General features: G+C 40.5%; 2 protein-coding genes across 2 annotated transcripts; both read left to right on the forward strand.

Moving 5' to 3' along the window:
- The first annotated feature begins 353 nt into the window (after window positions 1-353).
- On the forward strand, window positions 354-5,216 carry asf1bb (anti-silencing function 1Bb histone chaperone). Its single transcript, XM_051384022.1, has 4 exons — window positions 354-662; window positions 1,561-1,676; window positions 1,873-2,049; window positions 4,057-5,216. Exons 1-4 carry the CDS (start codon window positions 554-556, stop codon window positions 4,252-4,254), a joined length of 600 nt encoding a protein of 199 aa, XP_051239982.1. The 5' UTR covers window positions 354-553; the 3' UTR covers window positions 4,255-5,216.
- Window positions 5,217-6,845: 1,629 nt separating this feature from the next.
- Window positions 6,846-23,886, forward strand: prkacab (protein kinase, cAMP-dependent, catalytic, alpha, genome duplicate b). Its single transcript, XM_051384021.1, has 11 exons — window positions 6,846-7,694; window positions 9,561-9,622; window positions 10,730-10,858; window positions 12,550-12,648; window positions 14,004-14,086; window positions 14,293-14,419; window positions 16,646-16,741; window positions 17,509-17,631; window positions 19,498-19,557; window positions 19,685-19,789; window positions 19,938-23,886. Exons 1-11 carry the CDS (start codon window positions 7,649-7,651, stop codon window positions 20,061-20,063), a joined length of 1,056 nt encoding a protein of 351 aa, XP_051239981.1. The 5' UTR covers window positions 6,846-7,648; the 3' UTR covers window positions 20,064-23,886.
- Window position 23,887: the final 1 nt, after the last annotated feature.

A 23,887-nucleotide genomic window follows, 5' to 3' on the forward strand; every position in this document is an offset into this window, starting at 1 on the left:
ACAGAGCGTATTCTCTCCGCATACAAACACGCAAAGAAATTAAATAACTAAACAAAGAAATAAAATAAAAATAAATAAACATGATCATATTTTTTTTAATTTCCAAAGAGACTCGATGGATACTGTCCAGCCAGTCTTTATGAACAGTGTCAGCTATAGCTAAACTATAGGACAGGATGTATTTGTTAGTTGCAGGGAATATACATCAGAGTCTAAAGGACATGATGGAAGAAATGAAAAAAGATTCAGATGAGACAAAACTGTAAGAGTGAACTGCCTCCAGAAGATGGCAGCAACGCAACAACGCGAATGCAAGTTGCGTTAAAAGGAAAAGGAGAAGAAGAAGATAGTGACGCACTTCCTGCTGTAGCCGCCGCCGGGTCCTGTTGGTGTTCTCGGAGAATAAAAGAATCAGACTTTAACTTCCCTTCTTACAGGAGGGACAACGCCGGACCGTGTGAGCCGACCCGGGAACACCGCGGGAGCAAAGTGCCGAGTGACTCGTTCAACTTAAAGTGAATTAGTTTTCCAGGTTGCTTCAGGAGATAGCGTTATGGCAAAGGTACAAGTGCTGAATGTCGCTGTGCTGGACAACCCGAGCCCGTTTGGGAACCCGTTTCAGTTTGAAATAACGTTTGAGTGCATGGAGGATTTACCGGAAGGTGGGTAATCTTTTCAGCTAATGTGTGCGTGTTTAATCTGTTAGCTAGTGAATACTAGCGACCTCTCTGCGCGCACTCTGGGTAATTGGTTGCTTATACGTCGCATGTCGATGGGGTGCGACGTGAACCTCGCTGTTTCTGCTCGATGATATTAAGACGTTAGTTGTCGTTGGAGTTGGTTAGTGATATTTCATTTGACAAGTGGTTGAAAATTGGCGCTGGCGCGTTTGTGCTCGGCGCCCCGCCCCCTGCCTGCACTGATTGGTTCGCGGACGTTCTTCGGAGTTTTTTCCGAGAAGCTGATTGGTTGATCACCTTACGTTACTGTAGCAACAGACAAGCTCAGAGTTGCCGCGAACGGCGGGGAGAGACAACAGGGAAGCTTTAGTGGTGACATTTTGTATACAGTGAAAATATTAAGTGCCATCGACCAGTGTAACTAACTTGGGATTTTGTATATTTGTGTGCACTGATGTTTTAAGACATCAAACTGAAGTGTCTAGAGATGAATACTGTTGAAATTTGACACCTGGAATTTTTATGATCTATTTTTCTATCTATTGATGTCACTTAATATAGCGGTGCAAACAAACAAAACCCATTAAAACAAGCATTCTTGTGTTTCTTACATTTCAGTTAGACAAGTCTAAGAAGCTGTTTCATACTTGAATTTATTCATCCATTCCTGATGCGAAACCAGTTCTTGTATATCTCAAAGCACAGTGTCAAGAGATGGCCATAATGCCCATTCATCTATATTCTTACTGTCTGCTTGTTTGTTTTTTGTGCGTATTTATTGTGGCGTCAATCTTTCTAGGTTGAATGAATTACTTGTGTGTAATTCTTGCAAACAGAACTAACGTTATACCTTAAGTCTCTCTATTATGTCTGATGTCAGATCTGGAGTGGAAGATAATCTATGTGGGTTCAGCTGAGAGCGAGGAATACGACCAGGTTCTGGACTCTGTTCTAGTTGGCCCCGTACCGGCTGGCAGACACATGTTTGTGTTTCAGGTAAGTAAACTGTGGTTTTTTTCACCTCCATGCTATGTCATACTAGGACTACAAATCAAAGAACTGTAGGTTAATGTATTTGATGTCCCTGATTTGATTTGATCTTCCTTTTGCTTGGTGCTGTATTAATAGCATGATTATTGTGGTTTACTTTGATCTGATTTCTTCCTCTCTGTGTTCCTGTCTGCCCTCTCAGGCTGATGCTCCTAACACAGGGCTGATTCCAGAGAGTGATGCTGTAGGAGTGACTGTAGTCCTCATAACCTGCACCTACCGTGGACAGGAGTTCATCCGCATCGGTTACTATGTCAACAATGAATACACAGACCCTGAACTCCGGGAAAACCCACCTCTCAAACCAGACTACACTCAGGTAACACACGCACACACGCACACACGCACGCACACGCTGAAATAACTGTCCCTGATTTCTGCTATGGAGAGAAGTGCAGTGGTGCAATATCTCATCTGCAGATAACTTAAACATATGACGCAGTGCATGGGCCATGCTTTTGAAAAGGATCTATTGAAATATATACACTGTTATCTACTGCCCTCTGGTGCTCTGAAAATGAAGTTACAGGTAAGGTCAGGCCCAATGTATGTGCATTTTATAATTTTTGCAGCGGTATCAGCAAAATCTAAATCTGAATATTAATCCACAATAACGAGGCTTCCTATGTACAGCTGATCTTTACAGCCTCATCCTATTTAATTGGTCTTAATTGTTCCAGGAATCCAACATAAAAACAACTATTCACAGGATTTTTGTACCAGTTGTTGAGAAACAGTTGATCCAACGAGGCGATGACCCATAACTCTGTCCGACAACATGAATTTGTATGAAAAGTTCATAGTCAAGCTTAAACAATAATAGAACCTTTATTTTATTGCATTATGATACTGTTCTAGTCAATTAGTTAGCTGGCAGTTTTTCTAAAATATGAATTGTTTCAGCTATAAGAGAAAAAACACATTCACTTGTTCTAGATTCTCAGTTGTCTGCTTTTGTCTGTTTATGTCATTGGAAATTGATTATATTTTTTTACTGTTGGTCAGACAAAATAAACAATTTTATAAAAGATGACACTTTGTGCCCTATAAAATTATATTTAAAAAAAATATATTCTGACATTTGACAGATTGAATAAGAAAAACAAAATTTGATTAATTGATAATGAAGGATATCACCAATTGTTGCCCTATACCACAAAAGCTTCTAAAGCTAGTCCTTTTTTAGGCCTTGACCAAATACTGCATTATCAGTCTAAAAGGCTTTTCTGTTTATCTTCTAAACTAGGCTTGAGCGCTATGCCAGTTTAACAAAGTTTTTTTTTTTTTTTTTTTTAATGGCTTGTGTTATGTTTGCATTTAATAGCAATGGATACTCTTAGCCACTGAAGGCACTGTCAAAGCTGCACGGGAGCTGAAGTTTTAGTTTAGTTTTAGTTTAGTCTTCATTTTTATCTTGTAAGGTTGAGTAACAAGATCGTGTCCTAATGTTACTGTCCAGTACAGGGGTCGATACTTATTTTGATTATGATATAGACCTAAAAACTCCAGAATCTTGTTTCCTCTCCCCAATAAAATAAGAGAACTACGAGAAATAACTTGGATCATTTGAAGCCATTGGAACAGAAGCTATCAATACTGTACATAGAAAAAGTACCTTTTTGTATATATTTATTTATCCCCACAATTAAATGTGAACTCCATGTGTGTACATCCATTTTACACATCAAAATCAGTGTACTAGATAGGGGTGATCATTCAGCATAAATAAACATTTATAATGTCTCCTGTGACTGACGTTGGTGTTTACCAGGCAGGCCTAATGAAAAGATATTAGTCCATTGGAAATTGACCCATGTTTGGAGCAAAACAAGATATCTCGATCACTACTGCGTTCATTTGGACCTCTTTCTTCTTAAACCTTTATTATTTTTGTAATATGTGAAAACTTATAAACAGACAGTATTACTGCCTCTACTTACAAGTCATCCAAAAGCCTTTGACAAATGCACATAACCAGAATAACCAGAATAAACATCCAACTGCCATAGCAACACAACCAGACCGTCAGTGTCCCAGCAGCACCGAGAGTGAAAACACGGTCCCATGACCCTTTTTTAAAGTTGCCATTTTCATCACTGATTCTAGCTAATATTTGTTCATTTGATACTGTTTGTGACATTGATTCCCTCCATCTGTTAATATCTGGAGAGGATGTACTTCACAACACAATCACAAGAACATTCAGGCAGCTGTGACAACTCCTGTCTTTATCAACGCAGTGTCATATTTTGATACATACTGTCGGACCTAACCACCGATAAACCGTAATTCTGACACCACACTGATGTTGCTTTCATTCTTTCAGCTTCAGAGGAATATTTTGGCCTCCAACCCTCGTGTCACCCGCTTTCATATCAACTGGGAGGGCTCAGCGGACAAGATGGAGGACAGCGAGAACGTTGACCCGTCCCCCAACATCAGCAGTATGCTCCCTCCGTCCTGTATACCAGGGAAGATGCCACCTCTTGGATTGATGCCGGACAACTCCATGGACTGCATGTAAGAATCATCAGAATAAAATAATGGACAAGAAGCTCTTCATATCCGTACACTCAACCACATCACCAACACACATTTGGACAAGGAGCCAATGAATGTATCTTCTTAACATGCGGACATTAACAGGAAGCAGGGATCTTATTTTTATACAGTGTACACAAATGGGAAGAGGAATTGTTACAAACTGTTTTTCTTTCTTGTTCACCCTCTCTTTCAACACACAAATCTGCACAACCAACACTGCCTTATTTCACCATAATCTCTATCTTGGATGATGTTAAAGCTCAGCCAGAGGAAGTTTGAGTCATCAGGGTGGGGAGACCTAAAGACAGAACCACCATATCCTCACAGCCCTGAGTCTTGCTAGTCATATTCATACTCATGTTGACCTGTTTGGTATCCATACTCTGCTGTTCATTTTGTCCCCTTGAGCACAGATCAAAGCTATGGGCAGTGCTCCATATGTCAAAATAGATGTAGCACTAGCTGCTTATAGTAAAGCATTTTATTGTTCTGATGGTTTGTCTCGTCTGATGTAAATTTGCAGCATCTGGAGTTCCTGTGGAAGCAAATTATCGGATTGGAAAATGGCTCTTGATTAGAGGCCTGTTGTAAGAAGTAGCTTTACTTACTGTTAGCTGGATAGCTTATGCAGAGTACAACCGTGATTCACCCTCAAGTTATCCAGATAACTCTGTAAATCTCATTCTTCAAACAGGACCCGAGTCAGAATAATGTTCTTTAAAATGTTGCATAAGATGTCTGTCTGTAATTATGCACAAAACATGTGGGTAAAGGAGAAATGAATGCCATATTGCAGTCCAGTTGATTTAAGCATACTGTAAATAATGCTCTCCCAGCGCTTATTTTGTCTTCAAGATGAGACGACGTATTTTCTTTTTGTACTTACTATATATTCTCTGCCTCAGTATTTGTAACAACAGTTAATAAATTTTGTTTTGTGGACCTTGTGCTGCTTTCTGGCAATCACCACATCTTACTTCCACCTTACCTAGTGAGGAAGGAAGCACAGCAACGGCAGTGAGACTCAGCGTGTGTGCATGCATCAGCCCACACTTTCCCCTCCCCACTCCAGCTCCTTTCTTTTTTCCAATTTCATTCATAAAATGCAGCAGCATCTCTCTGCCATTTTCACTCTAGCCTCAGGTTGCTAGGCAACTGCAGTACAAAAGGGAGGGGGACTGTCTGCTCTCACCCATTTTATCTCCTCTTAGTTGAGGGGACTTACTCCGCCGTCCTTCCATCTGTTACCTGTTAAGCAATACTCAGTGGAAAACGTGGATATAGCGAGAGACCAGGTTGAAAAACATGTTCATATTTGCCATCAATATCTAAATGCAGCATCACCTGCCCTGCCCTATAATATCTGTCTGTGGTAGTAGGTGAGTAGACAGCATAGTCAGGGTTTGTGTGCCAGTTGAGAAGAGACAGCAAGTTAATTACATATTTGTGATAATTAAGTAATTTCCAAGGACAAATGGCAAACGTTTGCTGGTTAAGATTTCTCAAATGTTAGAATGTGTTGCTTTTTCGGTTTGATATCACTGTAATTTTAATATCTTTTGATTTTAGTATATTGAGTGGACAAAACAAAAACTATTTGAGAATGTCACCCTTGGTAATTGACAATGAAAACAAACTAGCTGCAGCCTGAGACTGCAGTTTTAGAATCCAGAAGGTCCAGAGAAGTAACATGATTAACCTGATCGGAAGTCCAGGTTACACCATATGTGTCAGGCAAGCACTGATGGTATTATTATTGCTCAAAGCTTCTATAATAACTAAGAATGCAGTGAGATGTCACATAAATAAAGGCCTATATATAATAAATACAGGTATAGTGGTTTGGGCCCATTTCATGTAGTAAAGAAGGTGGCTGTGGAACCATAATATGATGGTGGCAGACCTTGTAATAGCTGTAGAGATCTCCTATGTATAGCTTGGGTGATTGTTCATAAACCTGGAGTCCCTTTTAAATTCCGATTTTTACCAAACACAAGCTCAAATTATTATTGAAATCAGATATTCAGATGCAAATCTATGTGAAATTGGGCCTTTTGAGGATCCTGATAATAAGGGGGCCGTTGGGCATCTGCTGCTCTCTCCCTGTAGGCAGGCCAGGTGTGGGGAGAGGATTACAAAGGTGCTGTTGAAGGATCGTGACAGTAAAGGTCGTTGGTATACAGACAGCATGTGGCTCTGTGTGTCTTCATCCAACCAGCGACTGTAAAACAGAAACAAAACAAAGGAAGTCTTTTATTGGATTCATTTCCCTCCAGATAAACTCTTCCGTCCATACACGACCGTCTGCGATCTGTTCAGAAGTCCTGCCAGCCAGACCGCGCCGCGCGTGCGTTAAATTCTGACCAACATTTCTAAAAATAGCTCGCGGTTGACGTCACTTAGCCAAACGTGTATGAGTCGCTTGGCGGCGGTGGAGTGGGGGGGCGGGGGGGCATTCTTGTCAACCGCTGCTGACAGCCAATAGATATCTTCGCATTCACCGAGATTCCCACGGTTCGGCCGCGCCAAGCCAATGGAGGAGAGAAACCGGAGAAAGTGGGCGCGTACATGGTCGGGAGGAAAATAATCGGTGACGTTCCCCTCGCTTGCTTTTTGTAGGGCGGCGGGACTCTGCTGTTTTTGATGGATCGCCAAGAGCCAATCAGAGCTCTCCGTGGGACAGCACCGTAGAGATGTGGCCAATCCGTTGCCTAGCTACACCTTTCAATCAACCCCGGTTCTGGCGAGTGGGCGGGGCGTTCGGTCGGCTGTAGTTCCGTCATCTCGCTCGTCTCCGAGGCTACAGGGGGCCAATGTTGATTTGGGCTAATTCCCGTCGTTGTCGGACCCCGCCGATGTTTAATTTTTAAAGCTGGGTTCGGTAACGAAAAGCGGAAGGCTTTCGGTTGAGAATACCGCATCCCCGCCGTCGGTATCGCTGTTTTTTGGGCTGGGGGAGAGGTGGGGAGCCGGGGGGCCTCGCTCGGAGGGGGCTGCAAGGAGGGACAGGAGAAGACTGGATCCTCCGTGTTCAGGCCAGCTGCGCCGAGGTCGGCCTGACAGTCGAGTGAAGCCCCAGCGACCGAGATACCACAGCGACAGCTCCCCGTGGATTTAAGCTCGATATCGGTCGCCGGTTGTTGATGAGCGCGGAGTGAGTGAGTGAAGCCCGCTGCACTACCCCGTCTCGTCTCGCCGTGGCACCGCATCAGCAGCTGTCAGGCTATTAAAGATCAAGACCTCGGAGTTAACGCTTGGTAACTGTTACAACTGGATTTAGGAATCACCGTTCAGACCTAATCGAGCTTAGACCGGCTTGAGAGGGCTGCAGGGCGGCCAAGAAGCCACGGATTGCCCGTTGACAAGTTGTCATCATGGGCAACGCGCCCACGGCCAGGAAGGGCAGCGAGATGGAAAGCGGTGGGTACCATCACTCCTGAGCAGCACCTGCTCGGTCACAGCCTCATGAAACGATCAGGGACGATGCGATACAGCAGGCTATATGAGCTTTACATAACAAGCCATACACTGTCAATTAGAGGCCTTGTTCCTGCTTTCCAGTTCATTAAAATCCACTCGTACGTCCATGATAAGTCCTTGCTGCAAACGAATTAGCTTGCGCCAATTACCTAAATCTGATTAATTTCAATGAAGGAGTATTGAATGTAGATGAGAGGGAATCTCTTTACAAGTTGGGGGGGGTCAAAAGTAGGATGAAGTACTGTGTCAATAGCCAAATCTCTGTATGAGCTGCAAAACAGCCAACAGCTAAATTGTAAGCTGCAAGCGTCTTGGCATATTCACTGTACTGTAATACTGGCAATATCACAACATGTCCCAAACACTCTAGGCCTGTTGCTTCACTCCTTTTTGGAAAGAGATGCTACTGAAACTGTGTGGGTGAGCTGAATGTAATCTATGTGAGGACTGTTTTGTTTAGTGCGCCCTTAAAAGTCTGCAGGTTTGGCTGAGCTGGTCTGAGTGTGTCCCCTGTACTGGAAGTCCAGTGGAAGGATGAGAGTATGCTAATGTCCAAGGCTTCCTGGAGTAGGTATATGCCAGGGCTTTTTACCATGGCACATAAAATTACGACTGATATTTACATTTCTAGTAGCAGTGAGGAATTTAAGAAGTGTGTGTGTGTGTGTGTGTGTGTGTGTGTGTGTGTGTGTGTGTGTATCTTATACTCAAGTCAGTCCCCGGTATTGGCTGGCTCTGCTGGGTACCCTACACATCCTATGAAAAGAGTGCATGAAAATATGGTTTAAGAAGAAGAATGCCAAGTCTAGATCTTTCCTTGTGCTTTATTCCTTTGCTGAAAGTGAACTAAGTTTAAATAATTTATTTGTTTATTTTCAAGTTTAGCTTGCTCTAAGGGAATAAGAGATACTCCAATTTTGCACAGAAGCAGCGCTATTCTGACTTTTAATTCTACTGGAACCTACAATTCCCACAATGCAACTGAATAGCATTTTCCGTTAGCCCAATCTGCCATAACCCTGATGACACCATTAGGGTTATATTCAGAGTTTAGGAAGCTCCCTCCAGAACTACAGACAACATTATACAACAGTTTTTCTTTGCTTTGTGGTTCTCTCTAGGTCAAGTAAATGTAGCTTTTATTTGTGAAATAAGTGGAGTGCCCCTTTAAGATTGTTGTAGATGCAGTATATAAAGAATCAGCACATTTGGTATTATATAGGCTCCCTGTCCTGCCTCTACGAGTCTCCAGTGGACTAACTGAGCTGCATGTCCTTACAAATCTTGACACACAAGACACATAATCCATGTCTCCTTATAATCTGTGTTAGTTGTGACTAGTTGATTTTAAGATGGATTGGACACAACAAAGTTTAATCTCAGTATAGATGAGTTTGTCCTACTGGGTTAAGGTGCAATACATGCAACTACTTGTGTTTGAAAGCAGCGTGGCACCTGTTTGCAACTCATCCCTGGGTCATTCTTAAGGTTTCCTTTTATGTGCTGTCTATCTATCAAAGTCCAGAAATGATCAAACAAGAAAAGACATGCATTCATAACAAATGTAAAATGTACGATTGTATGCAATATGTAAACGGCATTAACTGGGCTATATTTCTTAAAAAAACACTGAACCTCTGCAATCGATTTCGTAAAGTGTAGGAGGTATCCTACTATTTACTACCCTGTTTCTTTCACCCTTTACACACACACACACACACACACACACACACACACACACACACACACACACACACACACACACACATATTACTGAAGCTTTTCTTGTGGTTTTGTCTTCCACAGTCAAGGAGTTCCTTGCTAAAGCCAAAGAGGACTTTCTCAAGAAGTGGGAGAACCCTGCACAGGTTAGTGTTCAGACGTTTGTTCATTGAACGCAACAGGAATGTGACATATATATTCTCTAATGTAATCAACTTTTTTTGCTTGCATGCATACGAGCATGTGCTGTAGGAGCCTGTGTGACCAAAGATACCACGTATATGTGTGACCTGCTGTCTACAATTCTTCTTGCAATTTAAAAATACCAGCCGTTGATCTTTTTTGTTCTGCCGGCTGACAGTAAATGTTACCTACATTCTTAATATATTTGGATAGTGAAATAAAGCAAGGGCCAAGTAAAATATGTAGTCTGATTATTTAGTGTTATATTTTATTGACTTAAATCATATTGTGATAATATGATCACATTGTCAAATTCGATAAGAAAGTTATTGATTTCAAGCAACTTATACCGAATTTTTTTTTTACATGTGTAAAGAGTTTTGTTGAATGTAATGAACACTGAACATTAATGTTATAGACAGTATAGACATTTTAGATAAATTGTTCTGATGATCCATATTATGTACTGATTTTAATGTTATGTGTGCTGCTACTTGATTCTGATTGACCAAAGTAGAAATTATTTTCAGATCCATTGCCCCAATATCTGATTGATACTTCTGTTTTGTATCACTGGCAAGTAAAAGGGGGACTTTTCACTTTGACCCAGAAAGTTGTGAAAAATAACACACTTGACATGTAACAGCCTGACAGCTTTTTATATATAAAAATATATATATATATATATATATAAAAAAAAAAATATATATATATATATATATATATATATAAACCATGTGTTGATAGATATATATATATATATATATATATATATATATATATAAACCATGTGTTGATAGATTTTACAGAGTTATATCAAAGTGTTAAATATGAACAGGATCCTCATATAGGGTCTATATTAATATGCTCTTCAGTGTATGTACGATATAACAAGCATGCATATATGTGTGTATTGCATACTATAAACATATACAGTACTGTTTATGCATACATACCATATGCATACACTTGACTGTACAAAAATAAAAGGACACAAGAAACACATTTCACTTCCCCCACCATCCCATTTTCACAAAAATCAACTAAGCCTTTTTGTTTTGTCTGTTCAGAACACTGCTTGCCTGGAGCAGTTTGAGAGGTTGAAAACCCTGGGCACGGGCTCATTTGGCCGTGTGATGCTGGTGAGGCACAAAGAAACAGGACAGCATTATGCCATGAAGATCCTCAACAAGCAGAAGGTCAGTCTGGTTCATGGGTCAGGAAGGTCACAGTGGGATAGAGGGTATTTAAATGTGTGTCATTTCAGGACACTGACAGGATCCTACAGGAGGGTCATTGAAAATATGGAAATGTCATTGATGTGAAAATTGTACTCTGTAGGCTCAAATACAGGTGCAAGCCTTTTTTCCCTTTGAATCTCTTTGAACCCGACTGCAGTGTCGGAGCCGAGGTCGTCTTTGTGCAGATCACATCAAGTAGAGTAATTTGGGTACCCAATTTAGTAAAAAAAAATGTTTCCTGTGTTCCCGCCCACCCCCCTCCCCTCTTAAGTCATAAAATTCATAGATAAATATTTGTATAGATAAAATACACATATGGGCATGTCTGTTTTTGTCTAATTGGTTAACCCAGTGAATTTAATACCTGAAAATCATGGTTCTTGATTTGCAACACAGTCCAAAGACATGCATGTGATAGCCACCTGGCAAACTACCTGACAAAAAGCATGCTGGAATACTCTCCAGCCCCCCACAGTGTGAAAATGATATGTAGGTATAGAAATGGAGAAATGGATAGAGCAGATTCTTTATATTTACATTTTTACCTCATGGCTTTGGAACTTGGAACATGATCCTGCTGTCCGCTGGTTAAAAGCAGCTGATGCGACTGGCTATTTTTGATGCCACCTGTTTAGACTGTATTTCTCCTACTGAATATATTCATTATGTTCAGGCCCGCATTCCAGTTTGCACCATAATTACTACATGTTTGTGTGTCTGAGTACCAAAAGTAGAAAAATATGTCTGTGACACCCATATTGACTTGATTGATTCACAAGAATGAGGTCTTTAAACACACACCTATATGTCATCTTCAGATAGTCAAGTGTCTAATGGGAAGACTTACACTTGGTATCTCAAGTTACCTGTAAAGCTGTAGAATAGGTAGTGCCAGGTAAACGTGTCCAAAAAGAGTACTTAACTGAAACATTCTTTAAAAAATATATCATTTGAATGTAGATGGCATGCAATAAATGTTATGCCTTACATTTAATACATTTCAGTACAATAAGGTGTGGAGCTTTGTGCCGAGGCTGTGAGGTTTCAGAGCTTCTGTAAACTGCTATTTTTGATACTGGTGTTAAGTGCCTCGCCACATTTTATAAAAGATTATGCAGGTGGAAAAGCATTATTAGCAAGTACTTTTTACAGAATGTTATTAGTTCATTTATTTACTTAAAAAAATAATTATTATTATTTCAATAAAAAATAATCTCTATACACATGTATACGTAATTAAATGTATGTCATTATAAAAACCAAATAGCAGATATTTTCCAAAATCTTTTTATTTTAGGTCTGATTTGAACTGTTGATTTGTACTTTTCCCCCAACATGTTTTTAGTACTGTGGCCTTTTTGACTTTCTTGGTTGGCTTTTTCTATCTAAGCCTAAACTATTTGATGCACTTTCTGAGTCTAAAGAAGTAGAACAGCAGCTTATAGCAGTGTCCCACTGTGCACATACTGGACGGAAACAGAACACATGCATGTATTATATATTTGTCGGACCAGGGGCTGTTGACTGCCAATGTAATGTAAAGATTATATTGCTTTATTTTTGTTAAAAGATTATTTAGATTTCCCATTGGTTTTTTTATACGATACAATATAAACTGTCCTCCCTTTCTCTCTTTCTTTGCCTTTCAGGTGGTGAAGCTCAAGCAGATAGAGCACACTCTGAATGAGAAGAGGATTCTTCAGGCTGTCAGCTTTCCTTTTCTGGTGCGGTTAGAGTACTCGTTCAAGGTACGGAGCATTTTAGATGGTGTGCGTGTGTATACAGGCCTGTGTGTGGTTGACAGTGAGTGACTGGATAGATTTTCCTTCCATCCCTCATGCCAGTTGTTATTTGTCTTTCTCAACATTTTTGTTGAAGGTTGGATGACACTTTCTAGCATACCTCAACCTTAACAGTCTAGGTATAGGCTTAATTGGAATAATATCTATGGACTGGCCGCTGAAGACAGTTTTTTTACTTGCATGTAACTATTTGTGTTTATTAAGTAATTTGGTAAATGTAAATAACATGACATTTTTCAAGGATGCAAACATGGATGTTGAAGTTTAAACCTTTGTTACTTTGTGTAGTGTCAAATAAAGACTGACATAGGCCATGATGTCAAAATTGGTGTTGTTTCAGCTGAAGATCTTCCAAAATGGAGAAAATACTATTAAAATGTGATGTGAGAATCAATTATTTATTTCTAGATAGGTCATAATCATAAAATCAAAAGATTACATTCTCACCTCATTACAGTATACAGTAGTTCTATATTCTGCATAGAGCAGAGATAAAATGTCATTTCAACACTCAGAATGAATCATTTAACTTTCCTCGGTTTGAATAAACATTGTACACGTTTATCTAAAAAGTGGTTTCTAAGAACCCCTTATCATCACAAAACAGGCCTATTGTTTGTTTTTATAGAAATCGACTGCTATCTCTGTAACTGTAGGTAATTCCTGATGCAATAATCAGTTTACTAAACTCATCCTTATTATCACTGCCATCATCACTGACAATAAATCTTATTAAAGGGCTGTCATCTGCATTTATAGTGTGAAATAAGCTTGATCTACCACATGCAAAATGACCATACAGACACATTCTCTCTCTTCTTCAACATTTTCACCACTCAGCTTCCTCAGTGTCTGTTTGTACCCGTACAGACTAACCCAGCGGATGGCCATACTCCAATTAAAGCCTTATGCAGGTTAAGCTGTTTAGATGCACGTTGGATGCCAGGGGACTGAATATCCTTGATGCCTCAAATAAACCTATTAACAGAATATTCCTGTCCACGTGCCTTGTCCTGCACACAGATTGAAGAGACAACAACAAGCACATATTAACTAGTTAGATGCATCCGACAGTAAGTTGTATTTGCAGGTGTCAACCAAGGAGCGGGTTAAGAATGAAATCTTCCTTTATGATAAAAGCTGCTGTTATTTAGCTTTGTTACAGGATCTAAAGAACATATTATTTTTTTCTATGTCATCCAGTTGCCCATCCTGTGGGTGTATGCGTGTCTGTAGTGCGTTAATATGTATGTGTATGTGAGTGAGCGTCACTAACAGGTCCTCTGTCTTCCCTTCCTCAGGACAACACTAACCTCTACATGGTGATGGAGTATGTACCAGGTGGAGAGATGTTCTCCCATCTACGGAGAATTGGCAGATTTAGGTTAGTGTCTGTATGCAATGGCGTCTACATGATATTTACAGCCAGAAGCACTTTGTTTTCTTCTATTCTATTCGGTTCTGCTCTATTCAGTGTTTTAGCTCGACTCGGTTTTATTTAACTTGTTCGTCTCCATCCTGTTCTGTACTGTACACCATACTAAACTGCTCTCATTCTGTCTATCTCCCTGTATGTGTGTGCGTATACAGTGAGCCTCACGCTCGGTTCTACGCTGCTCAGATTGTCCTGACCTTTGAGTACCTGCACGCTCTGGACCTGATCTACAGAGACCTGAAACCTGAAAATCTGCTCATAGACCAACAGGGCTACATACAGGTAAATAACACGTGATTCAGTAACATACAAACTTACTTACTCAAAAAGTTGTTGGCCAACTACAGTTTACTTGTTTATACGTGTACGTGTTTTTAAAAGCACACACAAGGCCTAAATGAACCATTATTCATCAGTCGGAGCTTCCAGGTGATGCTAAACAATGCCAAACTGCTAAACATGCAGACTGGCCCAGTTCTGTGTGTTTGCTGGTAATGTCCCTCAGACCCAAAGACAAGCTTACAGCCAAACTGCAGAATGTGCACTGAGTGAACATCAGTGCAGCATTTGAAAGGTGCAGGGAGGTCTGAACTGAACATCTATGCTGATGCAGTTGAATGTATCAGTTCTGCAACTATACCAGGAACCCAAGGTGATGTGTTGTTTTGCCGAAGATGCTCCATTTACAATTATGAAAGGTAAATAAAAGCTGCAAATTCTCACATTTGGGAATCTGGAACCATCAAATCACTGGCATCTTGACTTAAAAAACGACTAATAATATTATTTAATAATTATAATAATGATTATTATTATATTATTAAAATATTTGCCAACTAATTTTCTGTTGAGGAACTAACTGATTAATCGACTTATTGTTGTATGTACAGTAAGTACAGCCATGTAAGCTAGCTAGCCAGCTAATGTTTGTTGTTGATACAACAAAGCAAGATTTAGTTCACCACATCGTAGTTCACCAACATTTCATAAACACAGTGTTACTCTTTGTGCGTTGCCCTTCAAGCTGTTTATCATTTTATACAGCAATAAAATACACAGCGAGAACCCGCAGTTGCTGCTAGCTCAATCTGTGTGCACCACCCCACATAAGTAAGCTTGTACTTGGTGGTCACTTGTAACATGTGACTCGGGGTAGATATGAAATGTTGTATTAGATATGAATTGTTGTCACCATTGTTATAATAGGCTGCCACAGGTGGTGGCTAAAGGCTACGGAGCATGTGATGCAGAGGTAACACCGGCCAGTGACAGACTGACTGCCATTAAGTGTAGCCGAAGTGCAGCTGCCGGTAGTCAGAGCTATCCGAGCTAACCAGCCATGAGCAGTTGCTATCAGACTGCTGGAAACACAAAGAGTCCGCTGGAGCGTCGACAGTCACTAGAAGCACATTCACAGCCACTTGTTAAAGGTTCTGTGTGGTACCTGTGTTGTCATTTTTTGTGTGTCTGTGAGGGAGTTTCACCCTGGCTACGTAGCAGGCCACAGTCTGCAGAGTCATGGCGTTAGTTTTATAGGAGTGGGTGGCCGGGTTTTAACCAGAAGAGGGAGGTTCGCTGTGATTCTATCAACAACACTACTAACCATATAGCTGATAAAAGTGGTTTAGGGGGAACATTTAGGACTGTATTGGTGAATGTTTAGATAGATCCCAGAAATCCAATCAATTTAAAGATGCTCAGGTCCCACTCTGCAACACATGACGTCTCCATGGCGGGGAGGAGGTCGTATTCTTTACTCTGCAACATCTGTAGTTGTTTCATCATCCTCCTGGATCCACATTCGTCACATATATTTTATAACCTTTATGTTTCAGAAATTGTGTCCTCAAAATGTATAGATAATGTGATTTTGTTGGTTTGTTCTTTACACTCGACATCTATTGCATGTCGTCCTGGGAGAGGGATCCCTCCTCTGTGGCTCTTCCTGAGGTTTCTTTTTTTCAAGTGTTTGTTGAAGAGTTTTTCCTTACCTGAATGGACGGTCAAAGGACAGAAGGTGTTGAATGTTGAATGTTAAAACCTCCTGTGGCTAGCCCTTTTTGGCTGTAAATAAAATTTGACTTGACTTGAGGCGTTTGCCCCACCTGTTAATCTGTGATGTCACACAGACATGGAAGTGTGTATAAACTGTGAACAACCACCCAGAGAGTGCACAAGTCCAACTGTGATAGTGTGTGTTTGTAATTATCTGTATTTGCTGGTGTGCTGGCAGGCTGGGGGCTGCCTTGCCTTGTAGCACAGATTCTGCTGCCCTCTAGTGGAATACACTCAAACAACATGTAGTGACAAATTCCCTCGCTGCTCCAGGGATCCTTGCTCTTCTTCCTCTCTTTCACTGTCTGTCATCTGTGTCTCCTTCCTTCTGCCTTTCGTGTGCTAAACCTCAGCCAGGCACTCTGATAGTATGTCTTATTATTATTGTCTATTTGTTCGTCCTCTTACTCTCTTTCTCATTATTTGTCATGACTCTTTATTTTACTCTCTCAGGTGACAGATTTTGGCTTTGCCAAACGTGTAAAGGGCCGGACCTGGACACTGTGTGGCACCCCAGAATATCTGGCCCCAGAGATTATTCTCAGCAAGGTGAGCCACCATTGTTCTCCTTTAATATCTTGTGAATTGTCATCTGAACAAACAATGATATCAGCCTTTTGCACAAAGTTATATAATAGGATAGCTGTTAATTGAGGTGGTAGAATTGTAAGACACGGTTGCTGTTATTTATGGTCCTACCAGAACCAGGACATGGTTCTAGGGGAAACTGCTCACTTGGGTTTTTAAAACTACTCGGAGCATGTGGGTTTAAGGAGAGCGCACACAGCTCAGATGTTCCTCAAAACAAGAAGTAACATCAGTCACAATTAACTACCGCAGCTAAAAGTGGTTGTGAACAAAGCTGTCACAAATATTTCACAAAGTTTGGCTACCAGCGTCCGTACGCTGCAGCAAACAAAGATAAATCCTGTGCTTACTTTTGGTCAGAAATTGTGACAGCAATCATCATCACATCTTTATTTATATTTTGATTAATGTTATTGAGCGCTACTTTCTCTCTGTGAGATGCTCTCAATTGGTTCTCGTCTTCAAGATAATATCAAAAAAACATTTTGACTAATTCATTACTGCCACTGACATGCTGTATGCACAATCATGTCTCTCCGCTCTGAATCTCTAGATGGGATGCACAGTGTTAAGATGAGTATGGTCAATAAGATGCAGTTAAACTGGAGTATAAGATGAATGAAGTTTAATAAAGCCCGAAAAAACGAAAAACGAAAAACACTTTCTTTTCATTTTATCTTGGTAAACTGTCTATAATTGTGTCTCTTTTCTCCTCCCAATACCCCCAGGGGTATAACAAGGCAGTAGACTGGTGGGCACTGGGCGTACTCGTTTATGAGATGGCAGCAGGGTACCCTCCTTTCTTTGCTGACCAGCCCATTCAGATCTATGAAAAGATCGTATCGGGGAAGGTGAGTCTGGCTCTCTAAAAACCACTTTGTGCTATGTTCAGTATCTGTTTGTGAGTACCCAATCCTCATCCCCAGTCCCTCACAGCTGTGGTTTATATTTACATTACATATTTACTTATCAGTTTTGGGTCAAGCATGCCTCTGTACACTATGTAGGCAGGTATTTTACATGATATGATAGATAATATTGTCTCGGGGTAATCTGCTGACTGCTTTCACTTTAATTTAAGGCTAGTAAAGATACAGACATGTATTGCATTATTGCTTACATATTATTTCAGTCTTATTTTGAGTTTTGAAGAAAGGTCAGTTCACCACCTGAATACCACCAGGAGATGCATTAGTTCAGTCCTAATAGTGTGCCTTTCATTTGTGAAGACACTTTTAAATGATTCTGTTGTGGGTTGGGGATGCACACATGGGGGCAAACACAGATGCACAACTATAGATGCACAATAGGTGCCCTTCCCCCCCCCAAAATCTTTTGCTGCTCTAGGCTATTGCCTATGTTGCCTGTTCCAAGCATGACCACCTCAGTGGTCATTGCTGTGCTATTTTAATGCATATGTTCTATATGTTGTTATGTTTTTTTGGGCGGTGATTGTAGATCATTTTACAGTTTTGATGCTGTGATTTCTACTTTCATAGAACTTTCTTTTGGTAAAGTTTGAGTTTATGTTCAGCCATGTTGGATATCACTAGTCTTGTAAAATATGAGTTCTTATTGTATTTATTCCAGACCATGGGTAGGCAGCCTGTGGCTCTTTAGCCCCTCTCCAGTGGCTCCCTGTAAAATGTGCATCATACATTACGTGCTGACCTGCTGCCTTTTCCTCTTTATTTTGCTGGACCTCAATAGCGGTGGCTATGGATTCCAAAGAAAGAGAGGTTTCAGTGTAGAGAAGTTAATAGTACATGGACGGGTTTGTTTGCTGTCACCACCAGTGTTGGGCAGTAACTCATTACTAGTAATAATATTACAGCACTAATATTACTTTTCCCAGTAACTAGTGAATATTTACTAATACATTTCAGTAATAATACTACACTTACTCCTCCAAAAAATAATTAGTTACAATATTAATTTTGTTGTCCCTCTACTGATTTAAAATCCAACAATCAAATCACATCCTTGGATTTATTTTTGTAATCGTGGAGGAAACTAGTTTGGAAGATACACTTAGATTACAGGGAGTAATAAGTAAAGTAATTATATTACTTTTTAAAAGCGTAATGAGTAATATATTACATTTTTTGAGTAACTAGCCAAATACTGGTCACCACCAATTCTGCTAGTTTACTGGTATTTATTAAGGTATATACTGTATTTGCATTCTATTGTCGAATATGTTTTGCAGCTCAAGATAGGTTTCTGGGGGTTGCGTTCCAGACAAACCCTTCTGATGTCAGAGTTGTAAAATGCATCACTTCTTCAGGCCACATCATGGTGGCTTAAAGGTTAGAGAAGCAGGCTTGGACACCGGGTTTGATCCTTGGAATTGAATAGGCAGTCCTGTGTGAGTATGTTTCAACAGGGCATTGTCAGACATACTTCCCTGCTTCAATAATGGCTTTGTGCCAGAGGACAGCAGACGTGTAAAAATAGATATTTATTTGAATGTGTTTTTTTTTTTCCTGCGAGCTTTGCATTTTTTCCAACATTGTTATTCGTGATTTGTCACTCCACACAGTCACACCTGGAAACTGGAGGGGAGATGAGATAGATGAAGCATCAGTTACTTACGACATACTTTCTGTACAGATTTATTCAAATAGTGAGAAATTCAGAATGACAAACATCTGGTCACACTGCTGCATCTCCAAACTTTACTGCTGCTTCATTCTTCTTCTGGTCTTCTGTCTCAGGTGCGTTTCCCATCTCACTTCAGTTCAGACCTGAAGGACCTCCTGAGGAACCTATTACAGGTAAAAAGCAAACATCTCAGTCATACTGGTGTAAATATGTTAATAATATGTTAATAATTCATCCGGCTGCGTGTTCTGAATTTATTATAATGTAAAAGTGAGATAAATGTATTGGTGTTATCCTCAGGTGGATCTCACAAAACGTTACGGGAACCTCAAGAACGGGGTCAACGACATCAAGGGACACAAGTGGTTTGCAACCACTGACTGGATTGCCATCTACCAGAAAAAGGTATGTGTGCCTCTGTGTGTGTGTGTGTGTGTGTGTGTGTGTGTGTGTGTGTGTGTGTGTGTGTGTGTGTGTGTGTGTGTGTGTGTGTGTGTGTGACCTCCCCTTTAGTAAAGTTTCCATCTCAACTGGTGCTTTTAATTGTCTTTAGGTGGAAGCTCCCTTCGTCCCCAAGTTCAAAGGACCAGGCGACACCAGCAACTTTGACGACTACGAGGAGGAGGAGATCCGCGTCTCCTTCACTGAGAAATGTGCCAAGGAGTTTGCAGAGTTCTAGAGTTAGAGAGCGAGAGAGGAAGAAAGAAGGAAGTAGGGAGAGTCAAAGGTAGGCTGGTCAAGTGGGAGACGTAAGGAGAGAGTACTGTCTCCTGTCCAATCACAAGCACCAGCTACAAAAAGAGGGAAAATGGGATAGAGAAGGGAAAAAGAGCAAGGAGACTGATAACCAGCAGTGTTGCCTTTTCTGTTGCGTTTCTGTTGTATTTTATTTATTATTCTGTCTTATTTATGGATCCCTTTATAATGAAGGTGTGCTTCAGATTCATGGGTGTTGGGAACCCCCCCCACACACACACACACACACACACACACTTATTTAGAGTTGCCTCTGCGCATTTTCACCCAAGATCTTCCCTGCTCTTTTATTGTTTCATTCGTCATTTAGTCACTTTTGGCCCACATCATAGAGAAATCCGTTGGTCTGTTCTGAGCCGCTGCAGTCTGTTGGTCTTTACCTGCAGCCCGTTGAGGCATACAAGTTTCTGAAATCTAAACTGCTAAACCAGCTAACTTGCTCTTTCCCTGGTGAGCAAGAGGAGCATTAAAGTGAACATTTAAACAACTCACACACATATGCACTTCAATAACTTTTATGTTTTTGCCGTCACAACTTTAATTTTACTTATATATTTAAACCATAACTGTTTCATACCATAGACGGCATACTTAGAGTCACTGGCACGATTGGCCAAAAGAAAAAACGGTGCGTTGTGTGCTCAAACTAATTCCGGACCGAGACAGATACAGGGGACACTTACAGGGGGAAAAAGTCAGTTAAGTTTACTGTCTGACTCATCTATTCTTCTTATCATTGTTAGCATAGTCAGACTTTGTGCATATCTACAGCACTCAATCTTTAAACGTTACTAGATACTTAGTGGCTCCAACGATATCACGTCATGCTAACTAACAAGGAAATGTGCATAGGGAAAGGGAAATATCTCAGTTTTAACGGTGTTGTGAAAGAACACCATAACATAATGGTATCTCAGGTTTGAACATATCACACATTTTAGCATCAGGATTAGCAGGTAAAGAAAGATGTGTGAGACATTTGTTTATGATGTAGATTTGGGAATTTAACATTCTGGTTAGCACTAAGATGAACATAAGAGAATATTTAGACTTTTAGTTTTCTGCGTATTCTACAGTTTCCCCTTCGAGAAGATTTTGTTTTGCGAACAGCTCTGTTTGGTCTTAAAAGCACTCGCTGTCTATGCTCAAAGCTCACTCAATAGTCAAGTTGATTTGACGCTTTGAATCAACCGTTTGTCCCCGGCCAACTCCAACTAAAAGACATCATCCGAGGCAGACTACCTCGAACTGCCTCTGGCTGTCGGTCACCAGAGCACTCTGACCAGTCTTTGAAGGTTGCCTGGATAGTGTGCTTTAAGGTCTTTTATAGAAACCTGTGTTCATCTTCCCATTTCTCCTCCCTCTTATCACTTGCAAAGTTGGACCACACTCCATATTGACAGTCTTACGTGTGACAGCAATGCCATTCTCATCTTGTGTGTTCACATGCACAGTTTTTGTTCCGTTTAGTTTCTAATGTAAGGATGACTTGCACTGCATTGACCAAGTTCGTAACGGGTTCGAGCACCTGGAGTTGAAGATAGTGGGAATAGCACTGAGAAAAGACAACAGTGTTAGTGCTCGGTATGCTGCCTGCCTATATTAAGTACATGAGGCATAGCACTTCAGTGTTCAGAGCCTCCTTAGCTCCTGAACTGGTGGTCGTAGAGCTCAACAGTGAGGTTCTGGAAGTTAAAATCCTGTTCATATTTTAAATAGGCGATTTCAAATTTTTAGCCATTGTGTCGTCCATCCAAGCTAGTCCGTATGATATCAACCTTGTGTGAGGAAAAACAGATTCTAGAGAATCACTGCAAGTCAGTGCGGGCTTTGAGCTTTGAAGGCTGGCTAGTTAGTGAGTCTACAGGAAACTGCATGAGTCCAATGCAGTGGTCACGATTCATCTCATTGTTGGCTGGCTCGGCTCCACGCTTAAAGCTCTTTATATAAGGAGTTTAAATGGAGTAAATAAAATGGGAACTGACTTCCGGAGCCGTTCTAAAAGTGGGCGGTCACTGTTGAGCTCTGTCGTAGGATTTGGTCATTCTGAACTTATCAAGTGAAACCAGGTAACACCAGTGTCTGTTTCAAACATTCAAAGGCCTTCTTCACAGCTGTACTTCAATGGGCCATCATGGTGAAAATATTCTAAATTGGCTCATACAGACACTCTGGTTTTTCCCTGATCATTTTACAATCCTGATATTTTTGGATCACATGAGTCCTTCATGTCCGATATGAGAAGAATAACAATTGTGTGCGTCTGTGATACACACACACACACACACACAGCTATACATTACAATGGAACCAGTCATATGGACATCAAAATCACCATCAAGGAATTTTCAAGGTGGGCCAAATGCCAAGTGATGGCCAAATAGAGGGCCCCAGGCCTCTATTAACCCACGATTCCTCCCACTCTCTTTACATCATGTACAGTATCACCATGGTGGAATAATACATGGCCCCTGGTTTACTGTGTGCTAATTTGATTTCAACACAAATTAGCGCAATATCAGCTGAGTTAATGAAGGTCTAAAGGGTCACTCCAGTAATTCACTTCCATAAAACTTGAAAGAGACTTGCAGCAGGGGCCTAGATACCCTGACTATTATTCCATGTTCACGTCATATGAGATGGAGATGGGAAAGATGTTAACAACTTGTGACCGTTGACATCATCTGATAACTCAAGAAGGTTGATTGATAACTGATTTGGCTTTTCTAGAGTTTAAAATACCGTGTATTGATAACATGACATTATATCCATTCATTTTGGGTTTAATTACATTGAATGAAGGACTTTGGCTGCCATTAAGTTGTCCATGTTTGTTTTGTTTTCCGGCACTTCTGTATTATTAAGAAAAGAGTTTCTATATATATATGTGTGTGTTTGTGTGTGTGTGTGTGTGTGTGAGCGTGCACACACACACACCACAAACCAGTTGCTGCAGTGAGTCTGGGGCTTTTAGGGGGCCTTGGAGATCTGGGGCCCTGGGCAGCTTCCCTCTTTGCCCAGTTGGTAAGCCAATGTACAATAAATAGGCTTTTGATTGATTTGTTTTCTATCAAAGAAATGAGTCACATACAAGGCAACTAACTTGTGACCAAAAGGGCCCATCCCCTTCCCCCACATTACCCGACTTTTCACTACTTTTCATATTCAGTGCTCAGATTCTCTCACTGTGAGGTGAAACAGCTGAAAACATTTCATTGATCATTGGCACATAAATGCTGACAAGAGCTACATGGTGGATATCATACACCCTACTTGTAGTTATCAGCTGGTTTATTGGTTATTATTGACTAATTTACAAACCTTTTATTATTATTATTATTATTATTATTATTACATTGTTGTAAACCACTTGTTGACACTACACATTCGCTGTATTTCCTCCATGTCAAGTTTAATGTTGACTATATCATCATGGACAAAATGTTTGAAGTTATAATACAATATTATTCTGTGTCTCCTCGATGTTTTTTGCAGTGATACAACTTCCTCTCGATGCAGGCACAATGCTGGTACATACTGTCGCACTTTTTAGGGAAATGAGACCCCAATATAAACCATGTTAACCCCCGCCACACATACACACACACGTATACACCCCACACACACACACACACACACTGCAAAGGGAAGCGTCTAAAGTCACGGGAGCAGTGACAGAAAAACACGAAGTGTAATATTTTGCAACATGAGTATCATTCCAATAAAGTTTTACTTGTAAAATTCTAC

The sequence above is a fragment of the Dicentrarchus labrax genome, unplaced genomic scaffold, assembly GCF_905237075.1.
Source record: "Dicentrarchus labrax unplaced genomic scaffold, dlabrax2021, whole genome shotgun sequence".
NCBI classification, from domain to species: Eukaryota; Metazoa; Chordata; class Actinopteri; family Moronidae; genus Dicentrarchus; species Dicentrarchus labrax.

Excerpts from the sequence above, each read along its gene's own strand:
- asf1bb (XM_051384022.1), top strand. The coding sequence starts at position 554 with ATGGCAAAGGTACAAGTGCTGAATGTCGCTGTGCTGGACAACCCGAGC. Across the intron at positions 1,677-1,872 it reads GACACATGTTTGTGTTTCAG|GCTGATGCTCCTAACACAGG; the intron begins GTAAGTAAACTG and ends CTGCCCTCTCAG. Across the intron at positions 2,050-4,056 it reads TCAAACCAGACTACACTCAG|CTTCAGAGGAATATTTTGGC; the intron begins GTAACACACGCA and ends TCATTCTTTCAG.
- prkacab (XM_051384021.1), top strand. The coding sequence starts at position 7,649 with ATGGGCAACGCGCCCACGGCCAGGAAGGGCAGCGAGATGGAAAGCG. Across the intron at positions 9,623-10,729 it reads AGTGGGAGAACCCTGCACAG|AACACTGCTTGCCTGGAGCA; the intron begins GTTAGTGTTCAG and ends TTGTCTGTTCAG. Across the intron at positions 12,649-14,003 it reads GGTTAGAGTACTCGTTCAAG|GACAACACTAACCTCTACAT; the intron begins GTACGGAGCATT and ends TCCCTTCCTCAG.